At 38.4% G+C, this 17,462-nt stretch overlaps 4 protein-coding genes across 4 annotated transcripts; all 4 read right to left on the bottom strand.

The window, feature by feature from the left end:
* Positions 1-1,302: 1,302 nt before the first annotated feature.
* Positions 1,303-2,045, bottom strand: LOC137935546 (EPIDERMAL PATTERNING FACTOR-like protein 5). The gene has a single exon (XM_068780199.1). The coding sequence runs from the start codon at positions 1,896-1,898 to the stop codon at positions 1,572-1,574; it is 327 nt and encodes a 108-aa protein (XP_068636300.1). The 5' UTR covers positions 1,899-2,045; the 3' UTR covers positions 1,303-1,571.
* A 4,935-nt stretch (positions 2,046-6,980) lies between these two features.
* On the bottom strand, positions 6,981-9,267 carry LOC137935455 (uncharacterized). The gene is made up of 6 exons (XM_068780107.1): positions 9,204-9,267; positions 8,956-9,096; positions 8,632-8,799; positions 8,352-8,546; positions 7,695-8,266; positions 6,981-7,592 (listed from the first exon to the last, which is right to left on the bottom strand). The coding sequence occupies exons 1-6, from the start codon at positions 9,265-9,267 to the stop codon at positions 6,981-6,983; spliced, it is 1,752 nt and encodes a 583-aa protein (XP_068636208.1).
* A 3,653-nt stretch (positions 9,268-12,920) lies between these two features.
* LOC137935454 (ankyrin repeat-containing protein ITN1-like) lies at positions 12,921-14,293 on the bottom strand. The gene is made up of 2 exons (XM_068780106.1): positions 13,742-14,293; positions 12,921-13,652 (listed from the first exon to the last, which is right to left on the bottom strand). The coding sequence occupies exons 1-2, from the start codon at positions 14,291-14,293 to the stop codon at positions 13,041-13,043; spliced, it is 1,164 nt and encodes a 387-aa protein (XP_068636207.1). The 3' UTR covers positions 12,921-13,040.
* An 87-nt stretch (positions 14,294-14,380) lies between these two features.
* LOC137935453 (uncharacterized) lies at positions 14,381-16,223 on the bottom strand. The gene is made up of 6 exons (XM_068780105.1): positions 15,611-16,223; positions 15,342-15,515; positions 15,059-15,199; positions 14,910-14,957; positions 14,678-14,833; positions 14,381-14,592 (listed from the first exon to the last, which is right to left on the bottom strand). Exons 1-6 carry the CDS (start codon positions 16,221-16,223, stop codon positions 14,381-14,383), a joined length of 1,344 nt encoding a protein of 447 aa, XP_068636206.1.
* Positions 16,224-17,462: the final 1,239 nt, after the last annotated feature.

Here is a 17,462-nt window from a genome sequence, read left to right as displayed (position 1 = left end):
AAGAGTGTAAGAGACAATGAGTGAGACAAAGATGGGACCGGACCAAATGTGAAACTAGGACCCTTGCAGGCCTATTGCAGCCCCCTCGTTTGTCCTCCAAAAGCAACCCATCAGAGGGTAAAATCACTGTTATCATTTGACCAAGATGAGTATCGTATTTGGCCGCCATTACTGTTTATTTTTTAAGGAAAACATGATCGGAGGAGATACAGGTCGATGTGAAGACTAATCAGACGAGGAAAGAAAAAATTTACAAAAAGAAAGGAAAAAGAATTTACTATAATATTATGTCAAATCTAGTGAAGAGACTGGTTCGTGCAGGGCCGCGTTGTTGTTGGAGCTTTTCAGAATAATATTGTTTGGAAATTGGAACGGACTGTAAATATTTTTTTCTTTGCAGGATTCCCCGACTTCTGCTTTTCCAGTCCTTGACCTACCCAAAAAAAAAAAAAAAATAACTTTTTCATCTCTTATTTTTCACTAAAAAGAATAAAAGATTTACGAAACAGATGAAAGGTTTTCACTTTCGTCAAATTCGGCAAACTTACCAAACGGGCACTTAATTCGGAAACTTCTTTCCGGCGGTCAAAAAACGGCGGTCTTCTTTACAGTCCCCTGTTTGGGTAAAATTTCAGTGAGTCTGACGAACCTGGTTCGATCGACCGATTACCCAGTCTAATATAGCCGAAGTTAAAGCCTTCTTCTGGGAAAAAAAAATCTTTCTTGAAGCAATCATCAACGGAAGTAATATAAAACCATTCTGAATGTGGAGGTTGATCGGAAAATAAATTTGACGAGTTCGTTCAAAAAATCTTAAAAATGCAGTTATCTACTCTTCATGTCAAGGGACAATGCCCGCGTTTCCAAGCTAGGAGACGACTGACAAAGAAAGTTGTAAAAGTAAGGTACCGGCGAAATGTATCCAGTGATGTGTACAAGACATGTACATGAAAAATTAAGCCGTGAACTCCTATGGACCACTGTCAGAGTTCCCCGCTTGTATTTCTGTCCGTCCATTTCCATGATGAAATTGCACCAAAGTGGCCTCAAGGAGATTGAAGATTACAGTTATATTCTCAGCAAATTAGCTCATGTTTTGTTTTTGTTATTAGGAGAAAAGCTTAAGAAATGGACGCCAGTAGGAAGCTAGATTCGAATGAAAATGGCTGCAAAGTTGAATCGGTCGAATCCCATTCTGCACTAGAAATGAAAAAAAAAAAAACAGATTAAGAGAACAAAGAGTGAATTTATTAAAATCCACGCAGAGATAAAAATGAAGAAAAGAGAAACAAATCCCTTGATTTCAGTTTTCTTCTCAAACAGCTCTGCCATGCAGATTACAGAGTTTTTCTTCTTCCGCGCTTAACTCTTAAACTCTCCTCCATTAATTTACATAACCCCCAAAAAAATTAATGAAAGAAAAGGAGGAAAAAGCAGACAAGATGACAGATGACAAATCTCTGCTACAATTACATTTTTCTTTTCTTTATCAAGCTTAAATAACAAAAGAAAAAGAGAAAAAAGTTACATACACCAACGCAGTATATAATCGCCGGAATTGGGTTTCCTTCTCAGGGCATGAAGAGCCGATTCCCGCATTTGCAGCGCCAAGCTTCCGGGTAGTACTCAAGCGGCATGCTTCTGCCGGGCTGAATAGGGACGTGGACAGGTTTACAAGGTGAGCACTTTCCGCACTTGGATCGGCAGGTGGGAGGGGAAGACCCAGGCCCACCGAGTGGCCTCCGAATCAGGAGCTTCTGCGAGTAGACACCCGGTTCTCCTGGTTGTGGGTGCTGTCGCTGTTCTTGTGGGTGCAGCCGCAGCGCTTTGTTGGTTATACAGAAAAGGAAAAAGAGAAGACCGAAAAGAGAAGTTGCAGAGGAGAAACGGAGGGCCATAGACTGGCCGAAGATAAAGAAAGCCTGTGGAGAGGGGGATCAGTGGAAGACTATGTAGCTTGAATGTCTGTAGATACTGAGAACTGAGAAGAGAGAGAGAGAGAGAGTAGCACTTCGAAACAGGGAAGATTTGGGGAACCCTTGCTATTATTGCAGTGTAGCGTGACGGTCAAGTCAAAAGAGGGACTGGGGAGAGGGTTGATAGAGAGCTGAGGGTGGGAGGGTGCTCGAATTCCGAGCAGATGGTCGAGAAACCCGGGTCATCGGAAAAGAGAAGAGAACAGTTGGTTGGATATTTACTTTATGTGCCACTGGTCATATGGGCTCTCCCTGTGTGGCATCCATCATGTGGCTTGGTTAATTAGTATTAACTATCAACATCTATATCAGAGAATATAAATATATGAAATTGCATATTAATTAAAATTTCAATTCTTTCCTTGAACCAAAACACAAGAGATTTGGAACGGGACACAAGTCTATGAGAGGCTTCTCTGAGACTAAACCTGTCTTGTTCATTACGAAACCATCTCAAGTGTCTTAAGCAAATCTAGGGTAAATTTTTGTTCTTTACTCAAACCAAAAACCCAACATTTGGTAAGGAAATTATTTTTCTAACCTGAACCAAACCGGTTCATACAAAACTAATCTAAGAAAATAAATTTTCTATGGTTATTGGCCCAATGTTGAATGGAATTGTCTTTGGGCTAGTTTTTGTTGAAATTTTAATTAATTGACTCAAAATAAAAAAAATATATGGTTTTTTCATTGAACCAAAACCCAAAACTTTTGGTCAAAACCAAACTATGTAAGGGCTAAACCAATATTTTCTAGCATTCATATACTAACTGAACTAGTTTTAAGTAGCTTGATTTGTAGTTTAGTGGATTTAAAATGAGATAATTATAATATAAATTGGCTTAAAAATCTAAAACCGGATTTTAGATAAACTGAACTGAGCTTTTAAAGGTTGAACTAGACCATTTTAAATTGAATTGGATAGTTTCAACCTGGGAGGCCATGGCTGACCCTCCCTCCCCCATGGCACACCACGACCAACACTCGTCACACTGGCAAATACTTAACGGAATTTGGAATTGACCTCACCGAGTTACTTCAGCCATTTTTTAAAACTTACATAGATTAAACACAATAATAATAATAATAATAATAATAATAATAATAATAAATTGGCTTAAATTCAAATGTTAAACCCAAACTAATCAAACTTATCCATATTGAAATAAATTATTTCTTTTCTCCACTAAAACTTGTAAAACTAAAAATTTATTATAAATTGGCTCTGACACCAATTGTTTTCTTAATATTAATTAAAAATTTTTAAAATAAATTAAAAATTTTAGATTTATAAAAATAAAATAATTATAGCTCTTATCTAGAGTTTAGTGGCCTATCAACTTATTTGACTCTAAGGAAGATTCCTCCTCAATCACAAACTTTCCACTCAAATTCGATTTCTAGCTAGATAAGGCATCCCCCAATGACTGAGTTTGATGCATACATGACACCCAACATGGGGTCTATCAGGCCCAATTCCTGAAAAATTTTAAATATAAATTTATAAAAATTAATTTTCACAAAAATAATTTTAAAATATTTATTTGTAGTACCATTTATGGGAATCAAAATATCCATAATTTTGAGTCTAATCATAATTTGCTAGGTTTCTTGATTTATCTTAATTTATAATTTTTACTTTCTCTTGGAATAAAACATTCCGACTATGCAAAAATTATGAATTCTCCAAAATTGCTAGATGCATTAAATAAAGTTCTATAAGAATGTTTCCTAAATATTCAAACCATACCCAAGACCTTGAAAAACCTACTAGTTATCTATTTAGAATCCAATAACCTTATTAGGTTTACATCTGGTTCCTAATGGAAACCGTTTTAAAAACCTGGCAGATTTCAATTAAGGACATAAATATCATATGTTACAAAAGAAATGAAAAAAATTCCCTTGTAAATATGTCATGAATATGTTATAATATAAAATATAAAAATTATCTTTATAGCAATACCTGATAGTAAAATAATGAAGACACCATTTTCACTCATGGTATAAATTCTGCAAGTAATCAACAAAATTACTTCAATAGCTAGCCTTAAGCAATAGTTTATTTTTTTATTTTATTAAGAAAAATAAATAGTTAAGCTAATTAGCCAACCAATTTCTAACCTTCTACAAAGTTTTAAATGAAAGGGGTTCAACGAGGAAGGTTTTCCATGTCACCTAGCATGGAAGGATGTGAAAGGGTTCATCTCATCTTGTAGGGTAAAGATGGGGTTCACTCATAATGCCTTCCGGGTGGCATCCTGTCCAAAACAAGGGTAACACTAATAAACCAACTTGACTGACTAGTTGTGTTGATTACATATTGTTGATGTACAAAAGGGTGTTGTTTGAAAGAAGTTTAACTGTAACTAGATTTATAAAAAAATTAGGTGTGTAGGGTCCTATATCCTATTTGGTCCTCTAACTTGATCTTTACGAATAATCTTTGCTTGTCCTATAGTTGAACCGACGACTAGATTTGAGTCTCCTTAATCCGGTTAGTGATTTGAATTTCTATGTTCTTATTGTGTGACATGTGATGAGTGTACTTTCATCTCAAACATGTTTGATGGTCAAGGAAGTACAATGAAATTGTAGTAAAAGTGTTGCTTGTTGTATGCTTTGTAATCCTTCTCTAATTGTGTTGTGATAGTTGCTATTGCTTTCTGAGTCTTCTGAAATTCAGCCCAACTATAGAGTTATATTTTTTTTTTTGGGGGGGGGGGGGATTACAATTCCTTAGCAATTCACTTCTCTCACAACAACCATCTCTTTCTTGGAGAATGACCTTTATTTACAAGCAAAGGTTTTAGTTTTGAATGATTGAATGTGTACTTTGAAATTTATCCATTTAAAAATATTTTATTGATCATTTATTAAACAAAAAAATGAAACATAAATTTTACTCCATTAAATATTTTGATAATTTTACCTAATTGTATATTTATCATTTTCTACATGGAATAGAAATAGGTAAGACTTATTCCATACTTGATCTCCGCTTACTTGGTTATAAGCGAGGGTAACTTAGTATTATTTTTAGTTACTAATGATGTATATTAAGTAAATCGTGTAGCTAAAAAAGCCCACAATAGAAATTTATAATAACCCATCTGTTTGATTAGTAGAAGACCATGTAAATGATCCATACATAAAGATAAGTGGCTCATGTAAAAAAAAAAAAACTATATAAATGGCCTAGAAGTTCTATTTTACTAGACGAGAAAGATAGTGTAGACAACAAGCCTAAAAGGCAGGAGTAAAATGCACACAAGGAGTTGTCCCAAGTAGGATTGACCAAATACATAGGAGTCGATCTCTTTGCTAGGAGGAATGAAGATCCCAAGGCGCAAAGGAGTTTACCATAGGAAACATAACTTTTAAACTTAGAAAGAAGTTGGCCCAATGAACATAAAAGCTGATTAACACTCACCCTATAATGACTTGAGCCAATAGTAAAGACCATGCTCTTACTCACACATTGTCCTACAAGCATGCTCTTACTATTCCTAATTAGTACTCAGCTATGCAAAAGGCGTACCACCATGCTCTCCTAAAAAAGACACAAGAGACCTTGTTCCTAAGAACCCAGATATGCATATAGTTGGTTCTAGATGGATATTTTGAACAAAATACAATATAGATGGTACAAAGCTTGTTTACTTTCTCAAAGACACTATCAACTTCTTGGAATTGACTATGACAAAATTTTAGTCCTGTAGTAAGCTCTCAATCTATTCGAGTATTTCTTACTCTTGCTCTACATTATAATTGCCCCATTCACAATTTAATGCCTACAATGCATTCTTACATAAGACAATTCACGAAGAAGTCTACATGTGACAACTTCTAGGTTTTGAGAATGCAACCTACCCTATGGGGTCAAACAAGCCCACGACAATGATATGCTTGGTGTTGATATACGAGGAAAATATTAAAGAAGTGTTATGCTCTCTTACATCATGTCATTTATAAAGGAATACAATTTGAATCCTACTAAAATTAACTTTCCCCATGTTCGCAATCACACCCAAAATATAACTTGCTAAACTAACATAAAGTGACAAAACATAACTAAGGAAACATCTTCCTAAATTCTCATTTTTTCTTTGTGCTTGCTTCTCTTGTGAGACTTATCTTACATGAGATTCACCTTAGACTCAATGAAACTTGTGAGATATGTTTGGCAAAAGACTTGTCCTAGACTCCTTGCTATGACTTCTTCAGCGCTCCCCCTCAAGATGGAGTTTGTAATTTCAGCTTACAAAAAAACTCTTGGTCAAGAAACTTGTGTGACTGGAAATTGTTTTTGATCTTATGAATGATGAGCTAGGTCAAGACACTTGTGCCGCTGCTCCCCTTATAGCCTTGAAAATAAGATTCTATGAGAAAATACTTTGTTAAAAATCTAAATAAATAGAAATTACATCTTTTGACAGAAGAGACCAAAACAATGATAAAAGTCATTGGTGGCCTTGCTCCCTTTACAGCCATGGAAATAAGATTATATGAGAAAATACTTTCCTAAAGACCAAAGTTTGTAAAAATTACATCCTCAATATATGAGAAAGATGAGAAGAAGAGAAATTGAATGAGAGAAGGAGAGAAGAAGGAAAAGTAATAATTTTTGAGTGTAATAACCAGTCATTCTTTCTCTGTTCTATTAATATTAAGCAGAAAAAAAAGCAGTAAAGGAGAGAAAATAGAAGTAACCTCTCCAAAGTTACAAAAAACACCCAATTACAAAAATATCTCTCCAAACAGTGAGATTAATGTTAACATTGTTATGAACATGAACTGAAAAGCTTGAAATGGATTACTCTGTACGTGATTTAGTTAGAGATTTCTAGCGGAACATTTGCAAGGCAATGTGAGAAAGCCACAGTATACATATAGAAAAGATCATAGTCGAAGCAAATCAAACAGAGAGACTTGTTTAAAAACAGACGCAAACAATCTGTTAAAAAATAAAAAACTCAAACTCGAAAACTAAGAAGCGAGCATTCAGTAAACAGTTTCCCTGTAGGTCCGGTGTGGCACAGGAGTATGTACAGCCTTGATGAGATCAAAGAACAAGGAAAACTGGGCAAATGCAAAGAACGCCACTGGCAAGCAAGGGACTGCGTACACGTAAATCACTAACTGCTTCAGATGGCTTCTCAGTATGAAATAATGGGCCGCACAGAAGGAAAGCAGTATCGCAGCTATGGAGAAGAACAGAGAGGTGAGACCAATGATAAGCTTTCTTGGAAGACTCCATTCGAAATCCTTCGCTACGTGACGAGAGGTGAGGATGGCTAGAAACATTATCAGCGAGGTGACAGAGAGGCAAAGTGCCATCAGAGAAGATATGGCAAACATGTCGAATGCGGGCCTGCCTTCCAGGGTGGGAGTGCCTTGATCTTCTTTAATCCCGCCAGGTACAGTAACGGCTGCAGCAAAGGCCACTGTGGCTATAAGTGTGGCAACGACTGAGCAAGACTGGGAAGTTTTCATCAGCCAGTCGCCTCCTTCTCTGACTAGTTCTCTGTGCGTCTCGGTGAAGATTTTCTTGGCTGTTTGTCCCTTTTTGTTGATTTTCACGAAGGAATGTGATTGCATGGAAGATTTCACCAACTGTTTGTTTGAATTACAGAAAATACGTTAGTACTAATCTAGGGGAGTTGGCGAACATTAATAAGGAAGCAAAAAAATATTGAGGTAATCTTTTGTGCAGACCTTGTACCACCTGATCTCCCATTGCATTTGCAGAGCTGCACCAGGTATGACCCATGGTCGGTTCTTTCCAAGTGTTGCTGCAAGGTGGAGTGCACTATTTCCGTCGTTATCTACTTTCAGGAAATCGCTCTGAAATTTGCTTTTCTTAAGGCATAGCTCGGTCAAGAATTGAAACACTACAGGCTGCCGATGTTCCACCGCTAAGAGTACTATATTCTTGCCATCTTTACTTACGTCTCGAATAGCCGCTGGATAGATGTCGAGAATCTTTTCCACTATCTCTTTGGCTCCAGTCCTTGCAGCAACTAAGATCGGTGTCTCTGATTTAAGTTCGTCCAAATTAGTTTGAGGCACGTCTCGAATACCGACTTTGAAGAGGTCGAGAATCTTTTGCACTCTCTCTTTTGCTCCAGTCTTTTCTGCATCTGGGGTTACAATTATTTCCAAACGATTCTCGTTTTCTTGAATGGTCAGTTTTAGATCGTGACCCTCATTAGATGCTTCCGGTTCTTTTACTACATTGTTCTGTTCTTCGCTTCCATCTTTTCCCACATTGTATTGTGCCATTGAACCTGAAATTGCAAGGCATCCCATATTACCTGCTCCGTTTGGGGGTGGAGCAACCTACTCGGGAACGAATTTTAACAGGACTTTTACCTTGCTGCTCTGTGCTATTAGCGGGCGGATTAGAAATGCTCGGATATGAATCGTCGGGAGCTATTTGTCCCTCTGGTCTTTTACCATCGGCATTATACTCCCAAGCAGAAGCATCTTCTACAAGCTCGTTCATTACCTGAAGTGCCCAGGCGTGTCTCTTCTTCCTATCTTTCAATTTCTTAATGTTCCTGAACCCTGCGTGCAGCATTGCTATTCACTCAACAGACGTAGAAAATTAGAAGGAAACAAATTATGTCACTGATAAGTTAGAGGTACATACCTAAACCCAGAATAGTGAAAGTGGTCCTCAGGACAAGCTCCAATAAAAGAAACAGTGAAACGTAGTTTAGTGGAATATATTGATGATATGCAAAATTAGTGGTTCTATTTTCCTTTTCCTTTTTCCCTTTCTCTGGGTCCGCGTTGTTGTTTCCTTTGCTTTTTTCACCTGAGAAGATGATAAAATTTGCAAATCAACCACTTCTTCAATGCGTCGTAATTCACTGGAAAAATGGTTAATTTCTCATCATGTCTTGATAATTGCTGCAAATGTAGGCTGAGCTAAACTTGGAAGGTACTAATAAGGACTGCATTAATTACATACCCACGTCCCCCAAATCTCTCCGGGCAAACTTAAGCATGTCGATACAAGTGCTGTAATTCTCTGGAACATTTGATTTCCTGTCCTCTTTCACTGGTTTGGGCGGGTGGAAATTGTTCGGCTTGAGAGGGTCAGCCCTTGCAACTGCCTTAGACAAGAAAACGTTAAGTAAGATTGAACTGATGGTATTAATGAACAACGACCAGGCATGGTAAAAGCATATTCATTTTCTACATTTCTCTTCACCTAACTTAAAACAGTAAACGCAAATAGTAGAGCCCCAGACTCACGATAGTAGATGATATTATCAACCATCCCGAGGTGATAACCACTTCTGAAGGCGTGGGAGCATTCGGCAAGAATGTGCAGAGGCGTCTCCCCTTTCTCATTGATCCTATTAGCCAACCCCTTCGTCCCTTTTGCATGTTCCTTCCGATATATATGAATTATTTGGAACGCCAAATCTGCTCAATTTTGATAACAAAATCAAAGAAACACCCTGTAAGGATCGCAACATAGTGATCATCGAAGAAAGGAAAAGGAGGTTACGTACTCACCGAAATGCTCCCCCATGATGGCAACATGAAGGATAGTGTTACCATCGTTCCTTCTGTCGTACTCACTTATTGATTTCTCTTCTTTAAGCTTTTCTTGAAGCTTGTGGTAGAGGACGGAGAAGGCGTCTCTCTTCCCATGGAGAGCAGCCAAGAAGAGGGGGGTCTCGAGGTCTTCATTACGAGCTCCGAATGCTTTTTGGACAAATGATTCACCTTCGCCCAACAGGAGGCCACACAGGTCCCAATCCCCCTGGAATGCTGCTAGGTGAAGAGGGGTGTCCCCTCTGTTGTTCTTCATCAACATGATCTCCTCTTTGTCTTTTCCATCTGGCAACTCCTGGATGAGACGCTGGACTTCCTTTTTGTAGCCTTCGATGACTAGAATGTGCAACGCTGTTTCATCCGAACTGGTGATCTTTTTCTTTAGGGTACTATTATCTTTTATAAATTCGTCGATGAGGGTATTCCAGATGCCGCTCTTGGCAGCCTTGAATATACGTCTCGTGAGGTCGCTGTTTGAATCGTCTTGGTTGGGAACTATCTCATGAACAGATGAACTGTGCATGACTGGGATCTTAACTGGCGTCAACTTTCAAGCAGGTTTCCCAAGCTCAGCTTGTTTTTCCTTTCACACCAGCCCTATTTATAGAGCTCAATACGTTACCCAGATACCATCCCCGTGGTTCCACAAAAGGGAAGAAGCATCATTGGACCATCTCCATCGATCTTTACCTTTTGATATGGTGAGAGATCCTCAAGGTTCAAGTTCCCTCACGGCCCACTGTTTCGGTGGTTAGAAGAGACTTCAACGACGGTCTCTCTTTAAGACTGTATCGAACTTTTAAAAGAAAAAGAAAAAGAGAAAAGAAAAACCTTCCAACTACGGCAATAATCATGCACACGAATGATTGTTTTTTTCCCCTTTTTGCTTCCTTAAAGAGGAAGCAGCTATAAAACTCTCACACTTTACTCTTAGAACCAAGTGACTAGTCGTGTTACTGAATTTCTACATAATGAACCTTATATATTTGCTTTACTCAGGAGAGTTCAATTGATTCTTGGTCACCATACGAGGGAGGGAATAGAACATGTCGGTTGAGTGATATGGAGGCATAGTTACCCTTCGCCGTATCTTTGATTTACAGCTTAGCCAGATGAGACCAACAGTGAAAGTGATAATGATAATGACGACGAGATTGAGGAAAAGTGTCAAGAGATTATATGATGGAGGAAGTTAACACTCTTCTCTATGAAGCCACCACTGATGAATTCCAGATTCTTTCCAAGGTATGCATGGTGAGGATGTTTACTCAACTCACTTATGAGTTTAGGCAATTTTGAGACTATTACCCAAAAAATTGAATCTCTAGACTCATGAGTGATCTTCTCTATCACCCACTTTGGGCTTCTCCCACAACCAAAGGAAGCTCCATACCATCGCCAAGTAGGTGATTAGCCAGGGGCATCTAGCCATCCACTGGGACATTGCACCTATTGGATGAAGACAACTGCACATTTAGGACTATCTTTGAGGAGTTTCAACTGAGAGATTGGCTAGTTGCCATCTGCATTTCACTACAAGAAATTTGACTTTTTCCACAAAATATTTGGTAACCAAAGCTTTACACAATTTTGTTTTTGTGTCCCTTAGCTGTAGCATGATGGGGTAGTTTGAGATATATGGTTTAGCTTGAAAGGGATTAGTGAGAGTGGTGGCATAGTTGTAATAAGAGTTCCAAGATAGTTTGAGTTATATTAATTAAAGGTATTTTGGTTAGATAACTTAGAAGTGAGAAAAAATGAAGAGAAGAATCAGGGACAATTATATTTTGGTCATTCAAATTCTATTACCATGTGGGATTAGTGAGAGTGGTGTGGCATAGTTGTAATAAGAGTTCCGAGATAGGTTTAAGTTTTGTTAAATAAGGGTATTTTTGTTATATAACTTAGAAAATCACACTCTTAAAAGTTCATCAGTCAAAGTCATGTAAAAATGGGTCAAACATAAATTCAAAATTTAAATCTTTTCCTAAATAATTGTAAACACATGAGATAAGGCAATTCATCTCCTCTATAGGCATTTTTGAAAAACTTTTATATGTTTTTTTTATTTGTTGGAAAAGATTGTATAAGGGATGTAACATTCAATTGCTTATGAATCAACTTGAAAATCAAGAGTTTAATCTAGAGGAGGTCTATACAATTAAGTGATTTTCACATATATCTCTCCATGAAAAAATCGCATTCAGAAACCATTTCTTGGGATAGAAAATAGTATTGTAGAACTTTCTTTTGACATATAATCTTTTATATAAGTTCATGTTCTTGGTGGGCACAAATTATCCTGAAAGTTGAAACTTTCTATTGTCGTTTGAAATTGTCCCATAGTCTGACATTTGTTATTTCAGATAATGATTTCTCTTTGTAAAAAACTTTGATTGCAAAAATTATTTTTCGTTGGAAACTAGACTCAAAAACCTTTCCGTTAATATATAATTTAAAATATGAAAATTTTAGAATAAAGGTGCGAACTCCAAGAAAAACGGATGTTGGGATGGGGAAACATCGAGAAAACTTATCTTCTTTTCTATTCTTCTTATTCTTCTTCTACATCATCTTCTCCTTCTCAATCTCAAGATCGTCCCTCTATGGTAGCTCCCACTTTGGATTAGGTAACCCTTTTCACCATAGTGACGACTTTCACTTGGGAATTGGATAGTCCTTTTTGTTGCTCTCCCCCCTTTGGATTCTAATACATGCATTGTGCCTGCTCTTATACCAAATGTGAAATTTCATGAACATAGAAGAACCAGAAGAGACAAATCAGAGAAGAGCGACCTTAAAAAAATAATTCACGTGAAATTTTAGAGGAGGATTGTTAGGGTTTCCCTCTTCTCTACTATTTATAACACAAAGCAATGATACAAAAAAAAAAAAAAAAAAAACACCTGTGCCCCTACTCTCTTTACAACCGTGAAAATAAGATTCCATGAGAATATACTTTGTTAAAAATATAAATAAATAGAAATTACATCTTCTAACAGAAGAGACCAAAACAATGATAAAAGTCACTGGTGCCCTTGCTCCCTCTACAGCCATGGAAATAAGATTATATGAGAAAATACTTTCCTAAAATTACATCATTCTTTCTCTGTTCTACTTATATTAAGCAGAAAAAAAACAGTTTAAGGAGAGAAAATAGAAGTATCCTCTCCAAAGTTACAAAAAACACCCAATTACAAAAATATCTCTCCAAACAGTGAGATTAATGTTAACATTGTTATTAACATGAACTGAAAAGCTTGAAATGGATTACTCTGTACGTGATTTAGTTAGAGATTTCTAGCGGAACATTTGCAAGGCAATGTGAGAAAGCCACAGTATACATATAGAAAGGACCATAGTCGAAGCAAATCAAACAGAGAGACTTGTTTATGGAACGAACATCTGTTAAAAAAAACCAAGAAAACTGACACAAAACAATCTGTTAAAAAATGGAAAACTCAAACTCGAAAACTAAGAAGCGAGCATTCAGTAAACAGTTTCCCTGTAGGTCCGGTGTGGCACACGGGTAAGTACAGCCTTGATGAGATCAAAGAACAAGGGAAACTGGGCAAATGCAAAGAGCGCCACAGGCAAGCAAGGGACAGCGTACACGTAAATCACTAACTGCTTCAGATGGTTTCTCAGTAAGAAATAATGGGCCGCACAGAAGGAAAGAAGTATCGCAGCTATGGAGAAGAACAGAGAGGTGAGACCAAGTATAAGCTTTCTTGGCAGACTCCATTCGAAATCCCTCGCTACGTGACGAGAGGTGAGGATGGCTAGAAACATTATCAGCGAGGTGACAGAGAGGCAAAGTGCCAGCAGAGAAGATATGGCAAACATGTCGAATGCGGGCCTGCCTTCCAGGTTGGGAGTTCCTTGATTTTCTTTATTCCCGCCAGGTACAGTAACGGCTGCAGCAAAGGCCACTGTGGCTATAAGTGCAGCAACGACTGAGCATGACTGGGAAGTATTGATCAGCCAGTCGCCTCCTTCTCTGACTAGTTCTCTGTGCGTCTCGGTGAAGATTTCCTTGGCTGTTTGTCCCTTTTTGTTGACTTTCACGAAGGAATGTGATTGCATGGACGATTTCACCAACTGTTTGTTTAAATTACAGAAAATACGTTAGTACTAATCTAGGGGAGTAGGCGAACATTAATCTGGAAGCAAAAAAATATTGTGCAGACCTTGTACCACTTGATCTCCCATTGCATTTGCAGAGCTGCACCAGGTATGATCCATGGTCGGTTCTTTCCAAGTGTTGCTGCAAGGTGGAGTGCACTATTTCCGTCGTTATCTACTTTCAGGAAATCGCTCTGAAATTTGCTTTTCTTAAGGCATAGCTCGGTCAAGAATTGAAACACTAAAGGTTGCCGATGTTCCACCACTAAGAGTACTATATTCTTGCCATCTTTACTTACGTCTCGAATAGCCCCTGGGAAGATGTCGAGAATCTTTTCCACTATCTCTTTGGCTCCAGTCCTTGCAGCAACTAAGATCGGTGTCTCTGATTTAAGTTCGTCCAAATTAGTTTGAGGCACCTCTCGAATACCGACTTTGAAGAGATCGAGAATATTTTGCACTCTCTCTTTTGCTCCAGTCTTTGCTGCATCTGGGGTTACAGTTATTTCCAAACGATGCTTGTTTTCTTGGATGGTCAGTTTTAGATCGTGACCCACATTAGATGCTTCCGGTTGTTTTACTTCATTGTTCTGTTCCCCGCTTCCACCTTTTCCCATACTGTATTGTGCAGTTGAACCTGAAATTGCAAGGCATCCCTTATTGCCTGTTCCGTTTGGGAGTGGATCAACCAACTCGGGAACGAATTATAACGGAATTTTACCTTGCTGCTCTGTGCTATTAACCGGCGGATTAGAAATTCTCGGATATGAATTGTCGGGAGCTAATTGTCCCTCTGGTCTTTTACCATCGGCATTATACTCCCAAGCAGAAGCATCTTCTACAAGCTCGTTCATTACCTGAAGTGCCCAGGCGTGTCTCTGCTTCCTATCTTTCAATTTCTTAATTTTCCTGAACCCTGCGTGCAGCATAGCTATTCAATCAACAGACGTAGAATATTAGAAGGAAACAAATTATGTCACTGATAAGTTAGAGGTACACACCTAAACCCAGAATAGTTAAAGAGGTCCTCAGGACAAGCTCCATTAAACGAAACAGTGAAACGTAGTTTAGTGGAATATTTTGATGATATGCAAAATTAGTGGTTCTATTTTCCTTTTCCTTTTTCCCTTTCACTGGGTCCGCGTTGTTGTTTCCACCTGAGAAGAAGATAAAATTTGCAAATCTATACTAACCAAAACTGTCATTGAGGTAATAAGGGTTGTATATATTTACCTCTGCCTAATTTAATCATCAACCTCTTCTTCAATGCGTCGTAATCCACTGGAAAAATGGTTAATTTCTCATCATGTCATGATAATTGCTGCAAATATAGGCTGAGCTAAACTTGGAAGGTACTAATAAGGGCTGCATTAATTACATACCCACGTCCTCCAAAGCTCTACGGGCAAACTTAAGCAAGTCGATACATGTGCTGTAATTCTCTGGAACATTTGATTTCCCGTCCTCTTTCACTGGTTCGGGCGGGTGGAAATTGTTCGGGTTCAGAGGGTCAGCCTTTGCAACTGCCTTAGACAAGAAAACGTTAAGATTGAACTGATGGTATTAATGAATAATGACCAGGCATGGTAAAAGCATATTCATTTTCTACATTTCTCTTCACCTAACTTCAAGCAGTAAACGCAAATAGTAGAGCCCCAGACTCACGATAGTAGATGATATTATCAACCATCCCGAGGTGATAACCACTTCTGAAGGCGTGGGAGCATTCGGCAAGAATGTGCAGAGGCGTTTCCCCTTTCTCATTGTTCCTATTAGCCAACCCGTTCCTCCATTTTGCTTGTTCCTTCCGATATATTTTAATTATTTGCAGCGCCAAATCTGCTCAATTTTGATAAAAAAAAATCGAAGAAACACCTTGCAAGGATCGCAACATAGTTATCATCGAAGAAAGGAAAAGGAGGTTACGTACTCACCGAAATGCTCCCCCATGATGGCAACATGAAGGATAGTGTTACCACCGTTCCTACTGTGGTACTTACTAATTGATTGCTCTTCTTTAACCTTTTCATTAAGCTTGTGGTAGAGGACGAGGAAGGCATCCCTCTTCCCATGGAGAGCAGCCAAGAAGAGGGGGGTCTCGCCGTCTTCATTACGAGCTCCGAATGCTTTTTGGACAAATGATTCATCTTCGCCCAACAGGAGGCCACACAGGTCCCGATCCCCCTGGAATGCTGCTAGGTGAAGAGGGGTGTCCCCTCTCTTGTTCTTCATCATCATGATCTCCTCTTTGTGTTCTCCATCTGGCAACCCCTCGATGAGACTCTGGACTTCCTTTTTGTAGCCTTCGATGACTAGAATGTGCAAGGCAGTGTCATCCGAACTGGTGATCTTTTTCTTTAGGATACTCTTATCTTCTAGAAATTCGTCGATGAGGGTCGTCCAGATGCCGCTCTTGGCAGCCCTGAATATACGTCTCGTGAGGTCGCCGTTTGAATCAGGAGCCTCGACTTGGTTGGGAACTATCTCATGAACAGATGAACTGTGCATGGCTTGGATCTCAACTGGCTGAACAGCTGAAGTATCCATCACTGGGGCGTCAACTTTCAAGCAGGTTTCCCAACTGGCAGCTCAGCTTGTTTTTCCTTTCGCACAAGCCCTATTTATAGAGCCGTGGTTCCACAAAAGGGAAGCATCATTGGACCATCTCCATCGATCTTTACCTTTTGTCATAAATATGGTGAGAGATCCTCAAGGTTCAAGTTCCCTCACTGCCCACTGCTTCGGTGGTTAGAAGAGACTTCAAAGACTGAATGACTTCCCTTTATTGATTGCGTGCCCTTATTCTTCGACAGCGGCGATCGAACTTTTAAAAGAAAAAGAAAAAGAGAAAGGAAATACCTTCAAATTAGGACATGTTTGAACCCACTAAAAAGAAAAGAAAATAAAAGAAAAGAAAAGCGAAAAGAAAATATATTTTCTACTGTTTAGCAGCAGTGAATCATTAAATAAAAAGAAAATAAGAGAGCAAACAGTTAATAAATTTTCTCTCACAAAATGATAGAATTTAGGGAGAAAATAAAAAGAAAAAGAAACATGAGAGAAAATTTTAATCATCAAAGTTTTAAGATATTACTAATTTTCTGTTTATTTTTTTTATTTTTATTTTTCACGTGTATCCAAACATGAGAAACTGCATTTCTCTTCCATTTTTTCTCTCAGTTTTTTATGGGCATCCCAACAAGAAAAAAAAAACTTCTTTTATTTTCTCTTTCTCTTTCGCTTCTCTTCTTTTTCTTTTCTCTATACTTTCTATGTTCCAAACACAACCTTATGGATTCACCCTATGAGGGAGGGAATAGATTATGTTGGTAGGGTGACATGGAGGCATAGTTACCCTTCGCCGTATCTTTGATTTATAGCTTAGCCAGATGAGACCAAAAGTGAAAGTGATAGTGATAGTGACGACGACATTGAGGAAAAGTGTCAAGAGATTATGATGGAGGAAGTTAACTCCATTCTCCATGAAGCCACCACTGATGAGTTCCAGATTCCTTCCAAGGTATGCATGGGGAGGATGTTTACTCAACTCACCTATGAGTTTAGGCAAATTTGAGATTCTATTACCCAAAAACTTGAATCACTAGATTCATGAGTGATCTTCTCTATCACACACTTTGGGCTTCTCCCACAACCAAAGGAAGCTCCATACCATCTCCAAGTAGGTGATTAGCCAAGGGCATCTAGCCATCCAGGGGGAAATTGCACCTATTGGATGAAGACAACTGCACATTTAGGACTATATTTGAGGAGTTTCAACTTAGAGAT

The sequence above is a fragment of the Aristolochia californica genome, unplaced genomic scaffold (assembly GCF_029961685.1).
Source record: "Aristolochia californica isolate CCGP_79_NKW_82.1479 unplaced genomic scaffold, dmAriCali1.0.hap1 SCAF_6, whole genome shotgun sequence".
Taxonomy (NCBI): Eukaryota; Viridiplantae; Streptophyta; class Magnoliopsida; order Piperales; family Aristolochiaceae; genus Aristolochia; species Aristolochia californica.
This window is presented reverse-complemented; position numbering and strand designations above follow the sequence as displayed.